A 24,429-nucleotide genomic window follows, 5' to 3' on the forward strand; every position below is an offset into this window, starting at 1 on the left:
TCCTCCTCCTCCTCCTCCTCCTCCTCCTCCTCCTCCTCCTCCTCCTCCTCCTCCTCATCATCATCATCATCGTCGTCGTCGTCGTCATCATCATCATCATCATCACTGATTGAAGCTGACCCCCCTCTCAGAAAAAACCTGGATCCGCCCCTGAGTGTGGGATCAATGGAGTAGGTCGCAGAAATCTGGCTGGCCATCAGGCGGTCTATAGCAGACGCCAAAAACGAATTTCACAGCTCTGGTAGATGTGTCCAGATTAATTCTATGTTTGTTGTCAGTCAGAACGAGTGAGGCTGGTAAGGTATTTGTAATGGCTATAAGCACACCACTGCCTCTCTTACTTAGGCGGTAGCAGCGGAAAATTGTGAAATTGGAGATAGTTAAACCTCGATATAACGAAGTCGTACTTGGGGCCGCAAATTTCGTTAAATCGAAAATTTCGTAATATCGAGGTTTCGACTTTACAGTTAATTTAAGCAGTTATTGACGTTTCAAAACCTTGCCAATCGGCAGGAAACAACTGCTATGTAGTTACCTCTCCACTTAAAGCGAAATTTGTACTAAAACTGGCCGCAAAAATTGTGTGAATTGAGAGTTTCAACACTTAGGCAATGGAGTCCGGATAGCCGACGGTAGTTCATGTGTCGTCGTAAAACCGGTGCTTTTTCCACAATGCCTCATTAAATGTGATAGAAGGTAAGGTTTCCACTTTTTCCTTTTTTCATGTCGGTTACTACTAAACGCCGCTGTTAGTCAATTGAACCCGCGTCCATGCCCCGTGAACTTTACCCCGGCGAGGTGCTGGTTCGAAGTTACGCTTCTTTTTGTCCGTTCAGTGGTAGGCTTAGGCGCGGCGGGCCAACAGGCGGGCCAACAGGGGAACAGGGGTGCGGGGGGCCAATAGCGGAAGGCTGCTATGAAACTTTTGAAAGACTTTTTTCATGTACAAAGGCTCTGCAGTATGGGCGCGTGATGCAACCACGACACTCGAGATAAAGCCATGATTGTGAGTTGAACAGAGTACACGCGGACCGCATCACTGTGTGGAGCAGCGCTTACGTGCTCCCGCTAAAGCGGAAAGCTTACATTATCTTCCGGCCAAATTCGATTAAGCAGTTACTTATATGCCCACTGAGATCCAAAGAAACCGACTTCTCCGCACCGCAGCTGTCTAATGAACACGGGTGAAACGAAAATGACCACGTTCAAAGAGAGCAATTTATTGCCACCAGCACTCGATGTTCAAGCCATAGTGAAAAAGTCCGTAAGCAGTGCTTGGCGTTTCTTGACCAGGGCGGGCTTTACGTGACGCTCGTATGCTGACAGCGCTAACAAGGTCTTAAACATTCGTGTGCACCTGCGTGCCTCCGCAGAACATCGATGGCATCCATCACACTTCGGTGGCTGTCAGTTTCACCGACACTTCCTCTGGCCCTTGTTCGGAACACTTTTCTTTTCCTTGGAGTGTTCATGCTGCTTACAAGACTCACCTAATGATGCACGAACAAAATATTAATGTGGTTATCAGCGAGCACAACCTAGAGCAGCAGCACCGTGATCAAGGGCGCGTAGAAAAAAGCTTCAAGTAGGCTTCGGCAGCCTAAGCATAGAGGGCGCTGATGTAGGCAACGACGAAGGCGTCAAAATGGTGGCCGCACTATTAAACCGTCCATGACAGCTAGCAGTTTGCCGCAGGTTTCACCGCTTTTGTTTTGTTTTAGCCTTTTAAGAGTCAATGCGAGTAGTGAATGTTTTCAATGTAGGCTCTGAGAGGCAAAATAAAACGTGCCTCGACTGGAATTTCGTTCTTCCTTTCTTGCCGTAACTTCGCTAAATCGGAAGCGCTGCACGAAATCACTTGGTAAAATTGAGATAAGAATACATGCATTTAGCAAAATCTTGATAGAAAACTTGAAAAAATTCGTTATATCGTGAATTTCATTGCATCGAGGTTCATTATATCGAGGATCAACTATAGCAGGGAGCACCTCCGCATCTCTAATGCCTTCATGCAACCATGTTTCAGTTTGTACCACTATGTCAGCACTGACATAATTTATAAAACTGAATTTCGTCGCACTTAGGTATTAGGCTTCGTATGTTAGTGAATGCAATGTTCATGTCTGCAAATTTTATGGGATGGGGACGCGTGTTACATGAGGTGGAATGCTTAGAAACCTGTCACGTGCTGCCATCTGATGGGATATCTGATGAGTTCGTTTCCAACATATTGCTGCGCGAGTTACTGAATTACTTGACGCTGTCAGTTTTTGGGTTGTAGAAACATGATTTGTTACCGACAATTAGCTTGTTGTCTACCCTCAACTTGAACGCGCCCTTTTGTGGCCGAGTGAATTTCAGCAACTTGGCACGCGCAATGCGGGTGGCTGCAGCAAAGTCCTCTCTCACGGCTAAGGTTGTTTCTTTTAGCTTAGTTCCACAGCTTAAGATCTTTCCTTTAGTTTCGAAGTTAGTTAATTTTATTATAATAGGGCGTTTTTTGTCACCGGAAATATTCCAATCCAATGATTGCGCGCAATAGAATTTGGTTCAAGCGTAATTCCCAGATGGTCGTTGCAGAATTTCATGACATTCCTTTGTAGAGTCTTCAATTCCCAGGAATGGAAGATTGTTACGGTGCAGCCGAATATTGGCGTTGGTATTAGCAGCTTTTAAAGTTTATATTTTGCGTTCGGTATTGACTGCATCATCGGGTGCGGCGTTCAGGGATGGTTCCTCCTCATTGTTAGAATCCGCACGAGGGCAAAAAATACCCACTGAACATGCCAGATTGTGTGTGGGGACAATTTCATGTGGACAGCCTTTGGTCGTGACGATGAGTTGACTTTTTTTTGGTCGTGATTGCAGACTCGCTTCTTTAGCACTCGGTGGTTTCTTTGAAAAGGTGTCAAACCTGTAACCAGATGAATAAAAATTAGTAACCCACCCGATTCGCAACTCTGGTTGTAAAACATTCCACTCAGGGTGGCGTCAGTGCGCACGTGGCATAAAGTTTAAGGAGAAACGTATTTTTGAACGCTTCTTCCAACACCCTGCGTAGGCAAGCAAATGCGTTCATGTAAGTCCAAAAGGAAAACGAAACTGCCTGCACGATTTAATACATAACAACTTCGACAAGCCATCGAGCGCCAATCTGAATCCAGAACTACCCATCACGCCCATTGCGGCAGACGATTGCATCCTCTCTAGTTGTTATTGTATGAAACACTATGGGTCGCGCCGCCGGGCGCACTGTCAGCACCGAAGTATTCTTACACCGTGGTTACGACTATTAGTGACTATTTTTGGTCATGAGAGCAGGCTGACTTCTCTACTGCTTGTGGTATTTTTGAAAACAAGAAACAGTCCATCTGTAATCAAACATATATGGCACTGTAGTTGAGGTTGCAAACTTCTGCCTCAATAACGAAATCACAATTACTCTCAGAGGTCAAAAATATTGCTTTACTTGCTCTTTGCCCTTTTTTTTGCGGGTGTTGCTGCCGTAGCATCTATTGCCTGTTCTAGGAGATAACTTTCAGTGGTAGCAAACAGAGAATGACGGCAGCTATAACTGCTCCAACCGCATGCTTTGCAGTTGAGAAACCGTGCACAGGATCGGGAGATCTTTTTCTTTTCTGCTTCATAAGCTGTTGGATAACCTGAAAGCTGGGCATGTTATCTGCATTGAACTTTGTGAACACTGAGTGCTCTAACACTTCCACTAGGCTAAGTTGCTCAGCCTAGTGGAAATGGTAGAGCAGCCATAGTTGTTTCAGTTAACCACACACTCACTTGCTTTTAAATCCTTCAGGCGTTTTTTGTTGTGTGTGCATGCGTGTCCGTGTGTTTTGTCACGGGATGCTTGTATGTGGAAATTGGGTGTAAAGGTACAGCCACAGTGAGATGGCAGATTCCGTTTGAATTCAGTATCCGTTTGGGGGGAGTCATTTTGAGACACCAGAGGTGTATAGCCAGAAAGCCCACGGAATTTTTAGAATTTTTGGGTAGGCACAAACTTTGCAGCTTTCAGCACATTTCAGGACTTTTGAGAGCAAAACAGGCTTTAATGCTAGGCGGAAGGAAAATCTGGCAGTTCTGTGTACACAAAAAACGCCTCTATCAAAACTCAGTAAGCATGCGTGAAAAAAAATTCACAGCATATCCACGGGGTGAATGATGATGAGTGGGCGAAGCTCCTGAGGGGAAATCATCAGTAAAACCGTGACTCTTCAGTGAAAGTTCGCCCACTACATCTGTGTCCGAACGTAACGTCTAGAAAGTCTCGCTTAAACCGCGCGTCGGCACCTTGGGGCTGAGCTCGCCTGATGCGTTTTGCAGACGCCTCACGAGCTCTCACTGCATCAGGGTCGGCCTGCCGATACGCGCGCTTTCTCGCCGCTTCCCGTTCTCTGACGTTTTGGAGATCCTCTTCGCGCCGCAGCCGTGCCGCTTTGCGTACGGCAGGGTCCTCGTGCCGTTGCCGTGACGCTTGGGCCTCTCGTTCTCGAGCGCTGGGATCTTGGCGGCGGCGTCGCGCAGCCAGACGACACGCTTTGGCCTCCCGCTCTCGTACGGCAGGATCTTGGCGGCGGCGTCGCGCAGCTTCAGGAAGCGCTTCTGCCTCGCGGGCTCGCACATCTGCAGCCTTATCCATCGGGCGACTCCGAGCGCGCGCCAACAGCGAACGGATTTTATTACAACGCTCCCCGCCATCTAGTAAACAATCCAAGAACTAAACTAGAGGTAGCCACGCCATCTAGTAAACAATCCAAGCGCATCTTTTCATCATATACAAGTACCGCCATCTAGTAAACAATCCAAGAACTAAACTAGAGGTAGCCACGCCATCTAGTAAACAATCCAAGAACTAAACTAGAGGTGGCTACATACATGCGTCGAGGATGGACAGACCCACGCCCTAAGGAGCTTCGCCCCTAAAACACGTTGAAAAGGAATTAGAAGTGGAGGAAGTTTGGCCGGGCTTATCTGTCTCTTAGAAGAGTGGACGCGCAACAAGCTACTGAGTGATGTACTGATCATACGTACTTGTGGCGAGCAGACAGCTTGCAGTCGGCGACGTTGTGGTCAGGAACACGAAGGAAAGAAAGTGCCACAACCATGCAACGTGTAATGAAGAAGACTTTCATGAACCATAAGGAGTGTTACCGGCCACACTTCACACCTTGGCTGATTAACCAGCTGGACATAGTGCATGGGTGCATTTTTTCTGGTGGGAGAGCACTACACTTGTCGTTCTTGAACAAACCATGATTCTGAAATTTTCAAAGCCTCCCAAGCAGAAGACAGGTGAGCCAGGAAGAAAGAGGAGGGTTCGACTGCGTTGCTGGGCTACTCCCAGGCATGTTAGGCTTGCGCAGAGTGGCTTGCCTGGCACTGCAGAGTTGGCTCCCTCCTCTTTCGCTGGTTGTTTCCCCCTCCGCCTCGCTGTTGACGCACTGCCACAGTGTTTTCCACTGGAAGGTATCTCAGTGGTTCCCCCTCCTTCCCTGTTGCAGGCACCCCCTCTTCCTCCTCCGCGGGCGACTGCAGGATGCAGCGTGGTTCCGCACCGGGTCATCGGCTGCTCCGCTGCCAGCAGTGCAGCTACATGACACCTTGCCCGAGCAAGCTGAAGAGGCACCAGCTGATACATACAGGCGAGCGACCGCACCAGTGCAGCCACTGTGGTAAGGCCTTCATGCGGAAGGACAACCTGGACGTCCACCTGCGCACCCACACGGGCGAGCGCCCCTACGAGTGCCACCTGTGCCCCAAGGCATTCACCAGGAAGGCCACACTGCTGCACCACGTGCGCACCCACACGGAGGAGAAGCCCTTCCGCTGCCGCTTCTGCACCATGGCCTTCACACGCCGCATCCAGAGGAAAGCCCACGAGCAGAAGGAGCACAGCCACCGCCCGTAGTGCAGCAGGAGGAGAAGGGCCCGATAAGTGTGTGTGCAAACGCTCGCATTAATAACGTCGCAGAGGAGCAGGCTTGTCTTTGCGGAACGTCAGAGAGCTGTTTCGCAGCACAAGAGGAGGTGCAGGACTCGTAGAGGGAGAGCTCATTTTGTCCTTAAGACCTGGCTCCGAGCGACGATTTTGTCATATTGTGACCTCGCTAGCCAGGTCACTATTGCTCCACTCTAGTGCGGGAAGTGTGATTATGGGTGGGAAATGTGGCAGTCGGCGGCGCCCTGTGTTGGTCACCACCTTCTTGCACCCAGTGGTGGAACGGCTGCGCCACACTGCGCCAAGAGGGTCATTCTGGTCCATTCTGCTCAAAAAGCGTATTAATTTGAATAATTGCTCCACGTCCACTCCAAAACAGTCCCGGAGTAATGGCGGTTTCTACCAGGAACGAAAAGGAAAGTGAGTTTCTTACTACCATTTTCCATGAGGTAACGCCTGATTGTTTCCGTTTTTCTATTTCCGGTTTGGCCGTGGCGTGTGCACATATTACGCATTTGACCACAGATTTGACTGACCGACTGTAACGGTCGTGTAGGGGTGCTGACACCTTTGCGGAGGGGAAATTGGGAGATAAAATGCACGCACTAGAAGGCTGCGCACATTGTCCTGACGCCTTTTGGCAAGTTCATTGGAAGCCCCTTATTCAGTTTTGTTGCCGTTTGTTGACATTTCGTGTGGGTAGACGGCGTCGCGAGGGAAATTTGAACCCAAGGTAACGGCGAGTTGGGTGAAAATGGCGTTCTGTTTTACTGCACACTCTGCAAAGGCGAACAGCAGTTTCAGGGACTTCGGTCACTGCTGTTGCTGATTTTTTTTTACCCCAGCAGTAGTGGTAACGTCAGCAACTATGTGGATTCTTCAGATTTTCGTTTTAATGGAGACTCTCCCATTCAACAGCCTAGGACTTCAGCAGGTGCTGCCAGGGAAGGGTCGTTTTTGACTTCGCGCTGTATTTATAAACGAAACATGCCTAATAGCTGACAACTGCGGTATTACTTTCATGTGTAGGGCCTCGACAACAAGCGGCAGGGATATTTTGCCAAATGCACTGTGCCATATCGCGCTATCGCCTTCCAGATAGCCTGGCGCTCGTGTAAAATAAGCGCTGCAGAGCGACGCGCGCTGCTTCTCAAAAGCGCTAATTTTTTTTTGTTTTTACCACTGCAGTGTTAAGGATTTTGTGTGAGAACACTAACAAGCATGCTTGGATGCATAATTTAGAGACACCAACTGACTCTGCAGTGGCTCCGCGGCACAACTGTCGGTGCCCTAAGGTTGGTTGGCCCGCAAAAATCCAGAACCAGGTGTACAGTTTTGATGTATATATTGTATCATAGCTTACGAACATAGAAACATTTCGTATATTTTAGAATTTGTAAAATAATTTTTAGGCTCGTTGAAATCGCCTTTATTTGTGTTTTGTGTATACATTTTTGTACATTTTATTTTGTTTCGTTCACCAGTAAACTGTCAATAATTACATCTTTCATTAATCTGCTGTTATGTGTTTGAAAGAGAAATTTATAAGCTACAATTTCATTCATAGCAATTCTAAATGTGTCCAGTAGCTCAAAAGTAAAGAAAACATTTTCAGGAAGCACTCAAAATCGGCCATCTTTTCGCGGTCATGAAAAAGTTAAGACGCTTCGAAAGGACGCTCCCAGTTATAGCAACAAAGCGCCGTTGTTTCGGAGTTGCGTGCCTTGGGTGAAGCGGGTTACGCTTGCTGTGCGTAAGCCCAGGAGGCGACCTTTGTGGACACCTTGGTGTGCCTACTGGCCTCCCTGACCGTGGGAACCTTGCCTCTCAGACACGTACACATTCTGACTACGTACGGGAAGAGGAGGAAAACGTTTGAAATTTGGTGAGGCGGCGTTTGGCCCCACGATTGGGTGATTCCGGAGGTACAGCTGAGGAATCGAATTTGCTGCGTGGCATACAATGGCCGCGAGGGATAATATTCCCACACAAGATAGCCAGCAGCAGAGTTCGCTAGAATTTTTCAAGACACTGAAAACCAGCGAGCCACACTTTGCATCTATGGCGTAACTAAGGGTCGATCGCTAAGATTTGGCCACAATGCAGCAGCAATGCCCCTGAGTGGAGAGCTCATCAGAGCTGGGCAGGGCTCTCGGAAACGTCAGATGCAGCGACGTGAAGTCCAAGCATTGGAACGACCACGCGCAAGAAATCAAATCCAGGTGATTCCATTACTACAAGTAAGGCTGGCAAAGAGCAAGAATTGCAGGCCGAGATTGATTTAGCTAAGAGCAATGCTGATCTCATTTCAAGACGCACGAGCGAAATGTGCCTCACTTATGCGCAGAGTGGCCAGAGGAAGCTATCTGAAGCTTTGTCAAACCTGCATTCATTGTAGAAAAAGTCCTAAACCTGTCATGCTGATAATTGGGTGTACGTTTTCCTTGTACAATGTTTGTTTTTTGAACTAGTGTTTTTGAGCTGAAGAAAGCTTTTGGAAAAACTGTCGGGAACCGCAGAGTCGCAGCGCAGCACAAGAGAAAGAGTACCAGCGTGGCAGGCTTTCAGAATTGAACTGCCCGTGCCATGTGTGGGGGCCCGTGTTCCCCTACGCCTCGCCTGCACATGTTTCCGCGAGCTGGGAGCCGCCATTTTGGGTAGACGGCGCGTCACGTAGGTCGTGTCCTCTTCATGACCCCGCGCGACGCGCCGAACCGGCTTGCCGCGAACGTGTGCGCGAGGGCGCGAGAAAGAGGACCAGTTTGTCACCTTCCTTAGCGCCACCCTCTCCCCGACCTGGGGAAGATCTCCTCTCCCCTCCGAGCTGACCTGCGGGACGAACGAGCGCTCCGGCGGGGAGTCGACTGGGCGATTTGGTCGGAGTCGGTTGGCTCGGCTGTGCCTACGCCGAATGCCCCGATGACGGTGAACCCAGTTGGCTCCACGGACTCTGCCGAGAGATTCTGCCCTGATCGGTCGCCTCGGGATGCCTCCCCTGCTCCCGCGGCCGTGATGACGGATATCGAGGTCTGAGCCCAGCGGCTTGAGCGAGCGACAGGAGCCACTGTCTCCCCGCGAGCGATAGTCGTGTTGTCTGGTGTATGCACTGTATCTGCCAGGCAATAAAGCCTCACTTTGGATTGCCGGAGCCTGTCTACCGCATGTGAGTACCCGAACCCGTGCGTGAGTCTTCGGATTCCGCCGGGCTAGTGTACGGCGCGTAGCGTTCTCTAGCAAAGCTAGCCGGGGTCCTCTGCTACCCCGTACGTTAGCCCACACATGTTGACGCACCAAGCACGCGCAGCTCGTTTCTTTATTCTCCTCGTCTTTCATAGCCGGCGCAGACCAAAGAGCGCTACAAAACCATCTAAAAGCCACTTTTAGTACTTTTATCGTCTGGGAGGTTCTCTCTCTCTCTCTCTCTCTCTGTCATTTTTTTTCCCAGGCTAATTGTGTGTTGAGCAATTGCATAGCTCTGAGTAATACAGTAAAAGCTCGTTAAAGGAGCCATGAAGAGAAAATGCAAGTTGGTTTTATTCGAAAGATTTCGTGTTTTATAGTGCCCCCAGCGCTTGTCCGGATACAAACGGTGCTTTATTCACTGAGAAATTAAACAATTTAGGTTAAAATTTTGATTTTCCCGCTCAATCGTGCGTTTTCGTGGTCCCAAGTGACATCACGGGAACCGACTGCTCTGCAGCCTAGAGTACCTTCATTCACGCATCCGCCGTACAGGGTAGAGACACGTAACGCTGGCGCCGCCATGTTCGGTTGCTCGCTCGCCGCCGAAGCAAGTCATTGGGTCAAAACCGCGCTAAAATTATCGCTGCAACGCGGTTTACTGAAGAAGTTTGAATCATATTGTCTGTTTCGCGTTGCTAGGTCTCGTGGGAAACGAAAAGAATAACGCGTTGAGCCCGTTGGCCCAATTGCGGCGGCACGGGACCGTTCAAAGGTTGTCTCCGCCCTGTACAGCGGTGTTGGTTTGTTCCCGCGTTTCTTTACGTTCCGTAACCTAGATGGCGCCACCATACCGTGGCAAGCGTTTGGTTTGTTTTTGCCCGCATTTAAACCTGGCTTGTTTTTGTTCTGGGAGAAAATATTCGTTCCCTGAAACAGTGCTCGCTCGACAAATGGGGTCACGTAAGACACCGTTGCTTGCGTCAATCGGCCAGTGTCGTCTGAGACAACCCCAAGCCCCGTAGTGCTGTGCAGCTAAACCAAAGCATGCTGTGCGCAGTATGAACAGCAGAACGCATCAGTTCTTCTATGTTTACATGTGCTTTCGTAACTTCCACTGTTTGTCCCATCATTCTTATTGCTTTGTAAAGAATGTGCCCTAAATTTAAGCGCAAATCGGTCGTTCGTCTAGTTTGTAAGCTCTACCTAATTTGCGTCTGCTTCTGCCAGCCTCCGCCAATCGCAGAGCTTAGCCCATGTGACATCACAGGTTCTGTTGCGGGAAATGAGCTGGTGGGTCGCATGACCATTCCCGTTTTTCCTAATTATGTAGCTTATTTGAGCGAAGTTTACGTTAAAAGTGGTGTCAGTATGATTCTAACGACACAATCTTTTGAATGAACCAAATTTGTGTTTTCTCTTCATGGCTCCTTTAACTTGAACTTGGTTAATTTGAACGTACAGGTAATTCGAATTAATGCCCTTGGTCCCGGCTCGGTTAATTCGAACTTACCAAATTAATCAAATTAACCAAACTCGGTTTATTCGAACTTCCAGTTAATTCGAATTGATGCCCTGGTTCCTGCATGGCCCTGTATATTTCAATGGGGGAAAACTACCGATAGTTTGAATGCATCAGTATCTGGAACGGTTCGTTCGTACTGGGATCCCCCTCGTTTCCATTGCTTCTCACAGAATAAGTCGGCCCAGTGTGATTACATTTTGTTGCAAATCCAAAACAAACAAAATTTACTGGAGGTGAAAAGCAACGAAACAAAAAAACAACAGTAGCACACGCACTAAGCTGCTGCAACAGCTTATTTCGGTTCTGCAGCGGTCGCCGCACTGCCAGTGCCGGTGCTCCGGCCCATGCCGTTGCCGGTTTTCTTTCTGCAGCGGTTGCTGGTCTGGGCCTGCGATCCAGAGCAGCAAAGTTGAGCTTGTTGAGCTTGCATGGTTTGCTTAATTGCGCCACGCACTGTTGTTCCTAACTCCTTTGAACTGCTTTTTGTGTGTTTTTGACGAGATGCTTGTACGGGGAAGTCGGGCATTGAGGCTGGGGCAAGTACACCCACAGGAACTTGCTTAAGAAGGGCCTGTCGAATTGAGTGTCCACTTGGTGGTGGATGAATTGGGGATAACAACCCTTAGAATTTTCAAAATTCTGGGGTCAATGTAAATTTTGCGGCTTTCAGCACAAAAAGGGGTATCAGAGGAGATTTTGAAAGCGAAACTTTGTAATGCTAGGCGAAAAGAAGATCTGGCAGTCCTGTGTCTGCAGAAAACTCCTCCAGCAAAAGTTGATAAGGATGCCGTAAAAAAGACGGAAAACATTAGGAGTAAGCGGAGGGAGTTAGGCTGGGCTTATCTCTCTCTCGGAAGAGTATGTGCTGAACAATCGAGCTGCTGGGTGAAGTACAAATCGAGCAATAACAGCAGGCACAGGCGACAGGTGTTGTGGGATGAGCGGCGTCAGAGTGGCAGTGACAAGACTGGTCACAAGTTGCTTCAAAAAGGGAGGGCCATGCGTCATACGTGCTTGAGAGGAGTGGGCAGCTGACAATAAAGAACGCCATGGGCGGGAATGGGAACAAAAGAAAATGCCACGACCATGCAACGTATAATGAAAAAGACTTTAATGAAGTAAATACTGGCCGCATGCTACAACTTCATTGGTTACCCATGTGTATGGATTGCATAGGCGTTTTTTTTTATCATTTTTCTTGGGATGTTTTTCAACAAACCTTGATCGCCTTTTCGACAAACCTTGAGTGAAAAACTGCCGAGCTAGTAATGTAGAGGAGCGCTCGTCCGCATTACAAGGCAATGCCCAGGTGCCTAGGCATCTGTGCAGAGAATCTTGCCTGGCGCCAACGGATACGCTCCTTCCTCTTTTCTGCTGGTTCTTTTTTATTTGGTCTTTGTGCCCTTGTACTGTGTAAGTTAGTGCAAGGGCTCTCAGTTATTTTCCCCTCCCTCTTTGTTTCAGGTTCCCCCTCTGTGGATGTCTGTAGCTGGCAGCATCGCCCCCAGCCCAGCCGTCGGCTGCTGCACTGCGAGCAGTGCAGGTACAAGACACTGCGCCCAAGCGATCTGAAGAGGCACCAGCGCATCCGCAGGGGCGAGCGCCCCCACCTGTGCCACCTGTGCCCCAGTGCCTTCTATAGGACCAGCCTGGTTGCCCACCTGTGCAGTCACGTGGCCAGACATTCCTTCCGCTGACTCTGATGCCCCACGGCCTGTGTGTGCTGTCTCCAGCAGAGGACGTGCAAGGGAAGCGCATTGTCACCACCAGCAGTGCTGGAGAAAAAGACCCAGCCTCAAGTGTGCGCAGACACTCAAATGAGATCGCAGGCTGGGGAGGAAACCCTTCTTTGCAGAACGTTCCGAAGCGGTGTTATACAGCACACCACGATATGAAGACAGAAATAGACAGAGCCTGTTTTATCGTGCACTGAGGCTTCACTCCGAGCGAAAATTTTTGTCATCGCAGTGTGGTCTCACCATCTGGGCTACAACTGCTCCACTATAGTACGGAAACTGTTAGTGTGGGTGTAACCTAGTCATGGCAATGGAGACCTGTGTTGGTCCCAAGCGGCTTGTGCTGATGGCTGGCCCACCACCGTAGAGTGCCTATTTGAACGAAGCTGCAACTTAGCAGACTAATACAAGAAAAATAATGGGGAGTCACTATACGTCATTATGGATAGCTGTGCAAATGCGCATACTGCATGTTTGTCTCTCTCCTGCAATTTCCCGCTCTGATGGGTCCTTTGTTTGGTAAACAGCAATTGATGTCCAGTGGTTGTCCCTGTGTGTTCCTTGTATGGAGAATTTTAAGAGATCATCATCAATCGTCGTCAACAGCCTATTTAGGTCCACTGCAGAACAAAGGCTTCCCCCATTAACCTCCACCCACTGCTGTCTTGTGCAGCTCAAGCCCATTGTTTGCGTCTGAACTTCCTTATTTCGTAGCCCCATGGAATTATTGGCCGTGCCCTTCTGCCCTTCTTTAAGACCCTTATCCCAATATCCCCTCGTTACCCTAGTGGTCCATCAAGTGCGCACGGCTGGAAACGTTCAAAATTAGGAGAACACAACAGACATAAACTGAAGTCAACTACATGATGAAGTTTGCATGCATCTTATGCCAAATATATTGATGAAACAAGTGCAAATCATAGTGAAGAAACAAAGGAGTGCATGAGTTGTGACTTCTAAATAACGGGTACTGAACAATGATATCAGTTACACCATATTTGCATGATTCGAACGTGCACCCTTGTTTTTGCTAAAATTAGCCTTCAAATTTTGGTGCGCGTTACAATCGGGCCCAAACTCGAATTTAACTTCATTGCGGCCAGAAGCATTGCCATGGACACAAAGCCCTCCCAAAATCCGATGCTAAATTACTGCACTAGAATCAGTGTAGAGTAATTCTTATCACATTTTTCTACATGAACTTACCTAAGCGTTACTGTCGGGACCGCTTAGGATCGTGCAAATATGGCACGTCCGAAGAGTTGTGTCCCCCCTCCCCACTTTTTCAGTATGACGCGTTTCCATTTTGTTGATATATTTGCTAAAGGGCAGAAGTAAAAGTTAGTGTTTAATTGACGTCAGTGTACGTCCTTACATTTCTACAGTTTTTTTATGTTTGTTGTTCAACCTTAAAATTTAGTGAACGATGAATTATTCAACAGCCTCAGTGGCCACCCGTTGAACGCTCTTCATGCTTGAGTTGCCTGAAAAGAGTAACGGAGGCCACAGAGGCAGAGTGGCGCTTGGTAGCTGCCTCCCCACCATAGTGTTGTTGCTGCTATAAACGGTTGTTCTCCCCCATTTAAATTATCCCTCCATCATTCCATTTTTGCCTTCATACCTTCTATGTTGCGTGGCCTCAGCATCAGAAATGTAATGACTAAAACGCAGTGGACTTCAGCTGCCTTGCTTTTCCCTAAAAATATCTGAACTATACGTTGCATCACATGGGGCCGAAATGTACAGCTCCTGTAAGTTTGTGGGCCGATACAGTTTCTTCTAATATTAAAGCAATGTACTACATTGTTTTCGTCGTTACCCTGAGGTAACACGCTGTACCGGTTCATGGAAGCGCGAGCTGTTATGATTGGAGTCCTCCAAGCCTCCCCGTCTAACATGCACAGATGTGTACACAACACCGGAAAAATACACATGGACATTTTGTGTGGAATGGGCGGAGCATTTAACCACCTCCCAAAAAATATTGTTAATGCCTAGGCGATGTTATAAAGTTTTCTGGTTGATTTACATGCCTTCCTAATAAGAAAAGCACTTTCTAAAGTACTGTTTTCCTTCATACCATCCTGCCCGCCAAATTACTAACATTGCCCATGACAACGCAGTTACAAATAGGTAGGGCTGAACTTAGTAAATTGCTAGAATGTTTAGTGCGTGTTTATTATGTACTACATTTGCGTAAAGAAACAAAATTTTGAGGGCACCCTGTGATGTTGTGAATGTGAAAGCACTGTTGTGCAGTGGCCGAGCATGTCCTCTCATTGCCATCATCATCGTTCCCCCTTTGCATCTTTTTTCTTCCTTTGTTTGTACGAGCCTTCCCTTGAAGGCTTGTACCGGGCGAAGAGTTTCTGCTCCCCTCATCCTGTAACAGCTAGTTGTAATTCTCTATATAATGTGGCCTAGTTGACCCAATTGTTGCTTGTTGTTGCTTGAAGAGGTTGCTCTGATGGGTCAGTTTGTTGTTGGCTGGAATGTGGAGTCCCATAATACAGACCTTTTGGTCTTTTGGTATACCTTTTGGTCTTTGATGGTGAGGTAGAGTTGTTGAATTGCACGGTCTTGAGAATTGCCTTTCTTTGTAAACAGTACTGTCTTTTGAGGTGCGCATTTGAGGCCTGTGGCACGCATGTGTTCGGTATAATATCTGCAGCTTCTTGGACTGTATCTTGTAGCTTGCCCGAAGCATCCAGTTTGAGGGTTCATAAGGCAATGCCATCTGCATAGAAAGAAGGCTACCTTGAGGTTTGGGATGTGTTCTAGCTTCTGCGGTAGGTGGAGAAGAGTTAGATTGAAAAGGAGTGGAGAGAGGACTGTCTCTTGCAGGATACCCTGTAACCATTAAAATATTAAGCAAACACTCAAAAAGGTATTGAGAAGAGCAAAACTTGGGTTTGAAGAATGGCTACATTGCTTACCAAGGTAGAAACCGTTGTACGCTCCAGGCCTGCCGAATAAGAGAGAGCTGTATGCTGACTCCTGCCAATCTCCTCCTTGATCGCAGGCTCATAAATGTGCCTAGCCAGGAGATTGACTCATTACATGCCCCAACTGCCTTTTTGCACACAGATGCTGGGTGGCAATGTTGGTACCGAGAATGTGTGATGGAAAATTTTTGACGAGGTGGCTGGCGGAATACCCATTGCATCTTCGGTCTAAACACGTCGCAAGGAAGAGAACAGTCAGCTAACTTGGAGTGCGAAATGTGGTGCTAGCTTACCAATCGACACCCTTGAAAATGTGGAAACTAGCTATACAGTCCAGGAGGCTACAGATGCGCCAATGGTTTCAGCTGCAGGATTGACCTAAAAACAACCAGAGACATACAGAGACTTTACCTTTTTGAAATTTCTCCCTAGCCATTTTCCTGAGGCCTGGAATGTGTAGAAATTACTGTTGTCTTTCTGAAAGACTGTCATCTCTAAAACGTCGCTGCGGGCGCACTGCCACCGCAGTTGTCGCTGGAAGGGCTCCCAGTTTTTTCCTCTCTTCTCCCTGCTGCAGGATCCCCCTGTTCCCCCTCCGTGGGAAACCACAGGCAGCAGCACAGCCCCCCGCCGGGTCGTCAGCCGCTGCAGTGCCAGCAGTGCAGCTTCACGGCACTGCACCCGAGCCACATAAAGAGGCACCAGTGCTCACACACGGGCGAGCGCCCCTACCAGTGCAGCCACTGCGGCAAGGCCTTTGTGCGGAAGGACCAGCTGGATGTCCACCTGCGCACGCACACGGGCGAGCGTCCCTACCAGTGCCACCTGTGCCCCAGCACCTTTGCCCAACAGGCCACGCTGGACAACCACGTGCGCACCCATGTGAGGGAGAGGCCCTTCCGGTGCCGCTTCTGCCCCAAGGCCTTCACTCGTCGCCCCCGCCAGAAGACGCACGAGAAGAAGGAGCACAAAACCCAGCTACTATAAAATGACACCATGCTTGATTGCAGCGGGTTTTTGTGCTTTGTCAGCCTTCGAAATCTTTAATTTCTCCTTGTTTGTCACTAGTGTATTTTAGTGCACCTGTGCCTTAGTGCACCTGGTCGAGCACTTGCGTGTCCACACGGGCGAGCGTCCCTACCGGTGCCACCTGTGCCCCAGCACGTTCGCCCACAAGAGCGCGCTGGACTACCACCTGCGCCCCACATGGACAGGCGTTCCTTCTGCTGACTCTTGTGCCCGCGTGTTCTTCGCATCCCTTCTCTAGCAGAAGATGCACAACAGGAGGCTCAGGGGGAGAGGAGGGGCCAGCCGTGTGTGTGCGTGCACGTGATCGGAAGGAAGCAAGCCCCCGCACGGGTATTCGTTACGAACAAGTGTTATGCTGTACACCAACAGGAAGAGGTGGGGGGGTCTCAGGGAGAGAGCCTGTTCTATCGTACACGAAGACTTGACTTCGAGCGAAGATTTCCATGTTTGTCGTCACACCGTCACTTCATCTGACGGGTGACAATTGCACCACGCTAGTGCAGGAAGTGACTGTGGGTGGGTCGTGGGGCAGGCAGTGTAGAGTGCCCATCTGAACATGCGCTGCAGCTTTGCAGGCTGACAGAAGCAAAAAGACGATTTTCCATTGCAAGGCTGCAATTACAATGTGTGTGTGCTAATGCAAATGCTGTGTCTATGTCTCAAGTAATTTCCCACTGTGGTGGGGCATTCTGTCGGTAAAAAACATGGCTTGTCCAAAGTCTTTCTTCTGCGAGTGATTTCGAGGTTCAGCTAAGAAAATGCACTGCGTGAGGAAACATGACAGACAAACTGATGCCAACTACCCTTTCAACTTTGCTGTTGAAGAAGCAAGCACAAGCCAAAATGAATGAGAGAGGGAGGTCTTGTTTTTATCTTTTTTATGACCTAGCACTGGTATTATATATCAGGATACTCATGCCTCCCCCTCGCTCACTGTTTCGGTATAGTTGGGTTTCATTTTTTAATGCTCACTAAATGGCAACAATAGTCTTCAGTTGGCGGTGTGCATCAGTGTATGCCTGTGTGTTTGTATACCTAATAATGTTTCTCTTTCAACCTCAAGATTCTTTCCCACTGAATTGTCCAACAATCTTAGTGGTTGCACAGTTTACTCTTCGAATGCGATAGACCTGAGCGATCCCCTAAATGTAGGCTGTTGAGGAACAACTGATTACAGCAAAGATGACTGCGTGTCTTGGAGGCAGCTACTGGGATACCATGCCTGAAAAGATTAAAGGAGACAAAGTGGCTCTTGGTAGCTGCCTCCCAGACTCAGTGTCGGCGTTGCTGTAAAGGGTTGTCCACACCATCTAAAAGATCCCTCGTCTTTAATTTCCACCGTCATGTCTTCATGTTATGCGACATGCGACCTTCACAAACGCAATGACTAAAGTGCATTAAACCTCAGCTGGCCCTCTTCTCCAAAAGATATCTGTGGTGCAACGTGCAACAAATCGAGCTGAAGTGTGCAGCTCGTGAATTAAAAATTTGAAATTACCCGCTGCGGTGGCTCATTGGCTAAGGCTTAGCTCTGCTGTGCACGAAGACGCCAGTTCGATTCCTGGCTGCGGTGGCCGCTTTTGTGGTGGAGGCAAGAAGCAAAAAACACCCGTGTGTACGAGATTTTGGTGCCCAGATCCCCAGGTGGTCAAAATAAATCCGGAGCCCTCCACTACGGCACGCCTCATTGCTTGCGTTGGGTCGGAACAATAAAAACTCCTACAATCGATCGAAAATTGAAATGTAAAACTCTTGATTAAGTAAATTTGTGGGTCTATACAGGTTTTACTATTATTGATGTGTTTTGTTTCATTTTTTAGTAAACTTAAAGAAGCGCTCTGCCCTGGTTTATGGAAGTACGAGCTGTCACTTGCAGTCCATCAATCTTCCATGCTGGACATACTTGAATGTGCACACAAAACCAAAAAATGCACTATAAAGCTTACTGTGGAGTGGGGCTGCTTTAAAAATGACACTGGGAATTTTCCACAAAATTTACCTGGTGTTGTCCCTGTGGCAACTGTATACATTTACTTCACCAGGAAGATTGTACACTGTAAAAAGTTGACTCTTTTGCGGGGAAATTATGCCTGCATGCAACTGCACAATTATGTGTGAAACAAGGCACGTGCCGTACTTGTCACCTGAAGAATTTATTTTTTCATTTGAACATGCATTGGCGCCAAATGGGCCCGTCCCCATTGCCAGGAGCCACAAGAGACTTTGGGCCGACATACTGGCCGTAATTGCAGCCTGACCTCCCCATTATCGTGTGAAAACAAGAAAATGTGGTTAACCTGTAATTAAATAGATATTCTAAGCTTTTTCAAGTTATGAACTTTTGGGTCGGTCATGAAACTGCAATGGTCCTCATAATGCATGAATACTTTTTTGCTTGTTTTTGCCCTTTTGCGTTGTAGCCTGTAGTGGGAGGCTACTTTCAGTGCTGGCAGACAGAAAACCCCGGGTGCTTTAATATAATCCGAGCGCAGGGTGTGCAGTTGAGAAGCAGTACAAAAAAAGCCAATGGCTTTTTCTTTTCTGCTTCATCTTAGACTATTGGATAATCTGATAGCTGCGTATGTCACGTACTGTGAACTTGGTGAACACTAGCAAGATGCTTATGTTGTGGAAATAATATAGCAGCTGCGCTGTGCTCGGGAACACAACACAGTGTTATTTTAAAGACTTTTGAACTGTTTTTCTTGTTGTTTGACAGGGTGCGTATCCATGGAATTCGGGCATAAAGGCCGAGGCAGTAGTTGACGTGGATTTCTTTAGAAAGGGCAGGTCAAACCGATTCCCCACTCGGCAGTTGATGTTTTTGGGACACCAGCAATGTGGCCAAGAGACCCTTGGAATTTTTGGAACTCCTGTTTATGCATGAGCTTGGCATCTTTCAGTACCAAGCAGTGTATCAGAAGAGATTTATTTATTGCATGAGCACTATGTCATCATCATCATCAGCAGCAGCAGCCTATCTAGGCCCACTGCAGGGCGAATGCCTCTCCCGTAGATCTCCAATTATCGCGGTCCTGTGCTAACTGCAACCAATTTATCCCCGCAAACCTCTCGACCTCATCTGCCCATCTAACCTTCTCCAGCCCCCTGCCACACTTGCCTTCTCTAGGGATGTGCTGTTTGTGAACTAAAGCCGTGATTCCAAATTTTGTGAACCCTTCTGAGGAACAAGAAAGAGGAGGGCTTGTCTGCATTGCTAGGCAGTGCCCAAGCACATCAGACCTGTGCAGAGGGGCCCGCCCGACTTTGATGGAGATGTACCCTCTTTTTTCGTGTTCCTTATTTTCTCCTGCCTTGCTGTCGATGCAGTGCAAGTGCATTCGCTAGAGGAAGGGCTCTCAATTTTTCCTTTCTTTCCTTGATGCAGGTCCTTTCCTCTCTCCGAATGGCCACACGGTGCAGCATGGGCCCCGAACGAGTCGTCGGCTGCTGTGTTGCCAGCAGTGCAGCTACGCGACACCGAACTCGAGCACCCTCAAGAGGCACCTGCGCATCCACACGGGCGAGCGCCCGTACCACTGCCACCTCTGCCCCAGCGCCTTCACGCAGATGAATGCCCTGCACCGTCACGTGCGCGTCCACACGGGCGAGAGGCCCTTCCGCTGCCGTTTCTGCCCCGAGGCCTTCGCACGCCGCCAACGGCAAAAGGCACACGAGAAGGAGCAGCACAACTACCAGCAGTAGTGCAGCCGAGCAGGGTGTGTGCAGAACATTGTCGGAGGGCAGTAAGCCCCTCGTGGTGCATTGTTATGAAGCAGTGCCATGCAGCACACCAAGGGGTGGGGGACTCTGATTGAGAGCCTGTGTTTTGTACACTGAGACTTGACTCTAAGCGAAAATTACACCGTTTGTTGTCACGTCGTCGCCTCCACAGCTGGGTGACAATTGTTCCTCGCTGCTGCAGGAAGTGTGATTGTCAGTGGAACCTGTGCCAGACAGTGGCATTCTGTGTCAGTCACCGGCGACTCGTGACGAGAGCCTATTTGAATGCATGCTGCAGCTTTGCTGTTCGACAGAAGCAAGTAGACGCACCACCTTTTAGGGAGTGGAAATCATGATGTGTCACCATTCATATGCATGCTAGCACGCACAGTTTGCATACTTTGCATGTAATATCGTGCTGTAATTGTGCCGTGTGTTGGTAAACAGCAGTTGATGTGAAGTGCTCGTTGTGTGTGCTTTTTTCTAGAGATGTTTGCAATCGTCAGCTGGAAACATTACGAGAGTGGCATAAACTTAGATATTGAGCACGACCAACTGTACTTAGGACCTGCCCAGCGAGCGTGGCCCCAGCACTGCCTTCGCAGGGATAATTTTCGCCGCTGCTAGTGGAGTGGCGCTACTTACGCCCCGTCGTTCCTCGCCGCCGCACGAGTGGGCGCAGCCATGCAGAACGCGCTATTGCAGACGCGACGTGGAGCGTAAGTTGCGTCTGCTGTATGTAAAGCACAAAGTTTCAGACATGAAAAATACAGCCAATTCAGTCCTCTGAAGCGAGTTTTTCTTTTGAAGGAGCACGATGGTATACTGTTTCGTACCTTATTGTAGATCTGAAGAAAGTAAGGTGAGAAATGCTTCCTTTCACGAGTTCCCCGTCACCGAAGTTTCAGACAAATGAACAAAGACAATCCCAAGAAAAGATGAGAACACCCTTCGTTTTATTTTTATTTTTTCCCCTCAAAATTGTGTTTCATTTTTGTAATCATGCGCTTTATCGCTCAACCGATCACGACAAATTGAAGCTAGCATGCATCACTGCGCATAGTTACCGTATTTTAATATGGTCGATTGGTGTTAAGTAGCAACGAGCAGCGGTGCGCTGTCTTTATATCTGAGCGTACCTCTCATGTTCCCACCGAATTTATTGGTGGTTTTTAGGTTATCCAGGTCCAAGCGTCAAGGCCAGCACACTGGGCCTGATTACGGGATTTCGTAAGAGAACCATCGAGGAACACATTAAGTGCTCACTCTGCATGGAGCGGCTTAAGGCACATCGCTCATCTGGACCTGCCACTGCGGTGATCTCCAATTTGGATGGGGTGGGCTATCTTATCCGAGGCTCGAGTTCCTGGAATTCGTCTGTGCACTGGAAAGAGCGGCCCAAGCATTCGCAAAACTTGCGAGATCCTACAAAAACACCGATGGCACTGTTTGTGAGGGCGATGCTACCAGCTGCACTGGAAAACGAGCTTTTCAGCCACGACGGCTCAACGGATAGTCATAGGAGGGCAGTGGTTGAGCTGGGGCTGGAGAAGTTCAGCCGACCTTTTTTCACAAATTTTGTTGCGGAGAAAACGGCCAAGAGTGGCAAAGGGAAAATGATTGCGGAAAAACCAGACTCCAGAATAGTGCTGAAAGTGTGACTACTGTGCTCCATTGTTCAAGAAAAGTGTATTGTGAACGAAAATGATCTTTTGAAAAAAAAAAAAAAAAAAAAATGCCAAAGGGAAAAGGATTGTGCAATACTAGCGTTCATTAATGTTCTGAAAACCTGACTGCAGAGTGGCATTGTGTGCCTAAACCGTGTCATTGTGTATGTGAATAAAATTAGCCTGTAAATACGCTTAAAATGACATCGTTGTTGAGTTAGTAGTGTAGCAGGTCATTATAGCACTTCACATGCACTTGCAATTAAGAATTTCCAATTTATTCGTAAAGAAGGGGCCAAATCATTGTCGCTAATTAGTGCGTGTAAGACCGTAATTAGCGTCTTCGGTGCTTGAATTTTTGCATTTTGTTTTCCGAGCACGGAAAACTCCTCCGCATCCTTATAGCAAGGAAAAAACGCTACACTTCATGAGGAATTTCAACAGAAAGCTTCAATTTTGCTGTATTTACTCTAACAAAAAGAGTTCCTGGGAAGCTTTTATGACACAAGTTTGGTTTATGCTATGAACTTCCCAATGTACATCAAATACGGGAATAACCTCCCCCTGCGAGTATGAACCTGTACACTTTGGTTAGCTAGCCAGTTCCGTTGTCAGTACGTGAGATAATGTTATTTCTTTTCGGCATCACTTCATATCAGACCACGAAACTAAATGCGTCGCGTGCACCGTAACGCATCTCACAACGGGAAAGCCAGTCAAGAAGCCCCGCGCCGCCTTAACACCCTCAGAAAAAAAAACAACATTAATTTAGGGATGGTCACCGTAAAACTGCTACGTATTCATTCGGAATTACTGAAATCAATTAACTGAAGTGTGATTAAACACGAATTTTCGCGCCAGACGGCTGCTACTAGCGCTCGAGCACGCACTGCCAGCGTAGCCGCCGCTCGCCGCAACAGTGCGTAAAAGCGCCCCTAGCGGCCTGGCTTGAAACCAGACTCGGCGCAAGCGCTCCCATAGAGCGCCGCTCGCTGGGCAGGTCCAAAGTAAAGTTGGTCGTGATATTGAGACAGACATAAACTGAGGCTAACTATCTGATGAAGTTTGTTTCCACTGTTTAGAAAATACATTGAACAAACGAGTGCAAACTTCAATAAAAGGACAGAAAAGGGTACCGGTCGTTACTTCTTAATCATCACCACCAGCCCATCTACGCTCACTGCAGTGCAAAGGCCTCTCCAAATAATCTCCAATAATCCCGGTCCTATGCTAACTGCGACCAATTTATCCCCGCACACTTCTTGATCTCATCTGCCAATCTCAATTTCTGTCGCCCCCTGCCACGTCTGCCTTCTCTAGGGATCCACTCTGTTACCCTTAGTGACCCATGGTTATCTTTCCAACTGTTCCAACTGTTCCAATTCCAACTGTTAGGAAAGCAGTGAAATAATTACATGGGGGGAACTTAAGAATGCAGTCACAAGAAACCTCTACCAGTGGTGTCCCTTGAAGTTTTTTGGGCAAACAGCAGGTTTATGTGGTTCATTTGTGAAAAGTGCATCAAGTGTGCGATTTCCTGTGGTAAGTTTTTAAAATCTGGTGAATGCAAATAAGTCACCAACAACCACCGTGGCAGCATTTAGATTCCCAGTTATGCCCTCAAAAGGAGGTTACTGAACCCAGTAAAGATCAGTAGGGTCGGAGTTGCCAGCCACAAGAATACAGTTAATTGAATTGCTCCTCATTGATTCCCGAGCTACAAGATGGCTTTCACAGAGGCTGTGTGGTGTTGCATTCGGGCAGGAATGCCAGCACCGCGCTCCGTCGCCTCCAGCATGCGAGGTAGCATGGCGGTCGAGCGCGGTCGGCAAATGTTGCTGCCTTGAGGATGACGACAAGGAGCCGAAGGCAAACTTTAACTTGTTTACTTCATGGTGACAGATGAGCCGAAGCAAGACAAGAACTATGCCCCAATGGGCAAGGTTACAGTACAGGACTCGAGCAGAGTGACAACATTTATTTGCTGCTCCCACAGGAATGAAATTCAGCGCTCGGGGGGTCTTATTTATACCGAAAGCTCTAACGGCCAAACAAGTATTCCCTCTAGATTGTGCACACGACACGAACAATACAGACACACACACAACACTCTTTCCAGAGTTCATGAGGGGTCGGTAGTAGTGGTGCACGCCGAGTCCGAGAGAGGGTTTCTCCGCTGCGGCTTCCACACCCTTCGGACTTGTGTCTACACACCCCGTTCGCCGCTGCCGAAGCGAGGCGCCAGCGATCCTTTCCCAGGCATGTAGCGGCTTGTTGGGATCCGTTGGCTGTCGCTGCAAGCCTGAGACACCAACACAGCGGCGCCCACTCGAAAGGCACTTGTTGTGGAGGCTCCGCCACAAAGCTACGAAAGCTGCACGAAGCTTGAAGCCCAGCGGCACACTGATTCGTAACAGCTTCTACGCCGGGGGTCCGAAATCCCGATGGATTAGGGTCTTCAACCATCATCCGGTTGGATGCTTTTGAAGAGAAATACTCAACAGGCGCTTTACTCCAGGCCTGGGCTGTACGACACCGTGCTGTTCACTGGACGAATAGTGGCTCTCCAAGAACGTCTCTGGCTTGGTCGGGCAAGCAACAGAACAACACAGGAAGATACAACCGCATCGCCGGCGAGTGTGAAGACAAATCCACACTGAAGGCATCT

General features: G+C 48.4%; 1 protein-coding gene across 1 annotated transcript in view; it reads left to right on the forward strand.

Annotated features, from left to right (window-relative positions):
* LOC144166322 (uncharacterized) overlaps positions 1-24,429 on the forward strand; it is a 67,633-nt gene that overhangs the window by 15,678 nt on the left and 27,526 nt on the right. The window contains exons 2-7 of the mRNA XM_077695848.1: positions 5,520-5,922; positions 7,788-7,791; positions 12,126-12,204; positions 15,920-16,327; positions 16,437-16,577; positions 19,760-20,072. Of these exons, the coding sequence (XP_077551974.1) occupies positions 5,520-5,922; positions 7,788-7,791; positions 12,126-12,204; positions 15,920-16,327; positions 16,437-16,577; positions 19,760-20,072 (1,348 nt within the window). The remainder of the gene's footprint in view (positions 1-5,519; positions 5,923-7,787; positions 7,792-12,125; positions 12,205-15,919; positions 16,328-16,436; positions 16,578-19,759; positions 20,073-24,429) is intronic.

The sequence above is a fragment of the Haemaphysalis longicornis genome, unplaced genomic scaffold, assembly GCF_048455015.1.
Source record: "Haemaphysalis longicornis isolate Haplotype H1 unplaced genomic scaffold, Haemaphysalis longicornis Haplotype H1 scaffold_169, whole genome shotgun sequence".
Lineage (NCBI taxonomy): Eukaryota > Metazoa > Arthropoda > Arachnida > Ixodida > Ixodidae > Haemaphysalis > Haemaphysalis longicornis.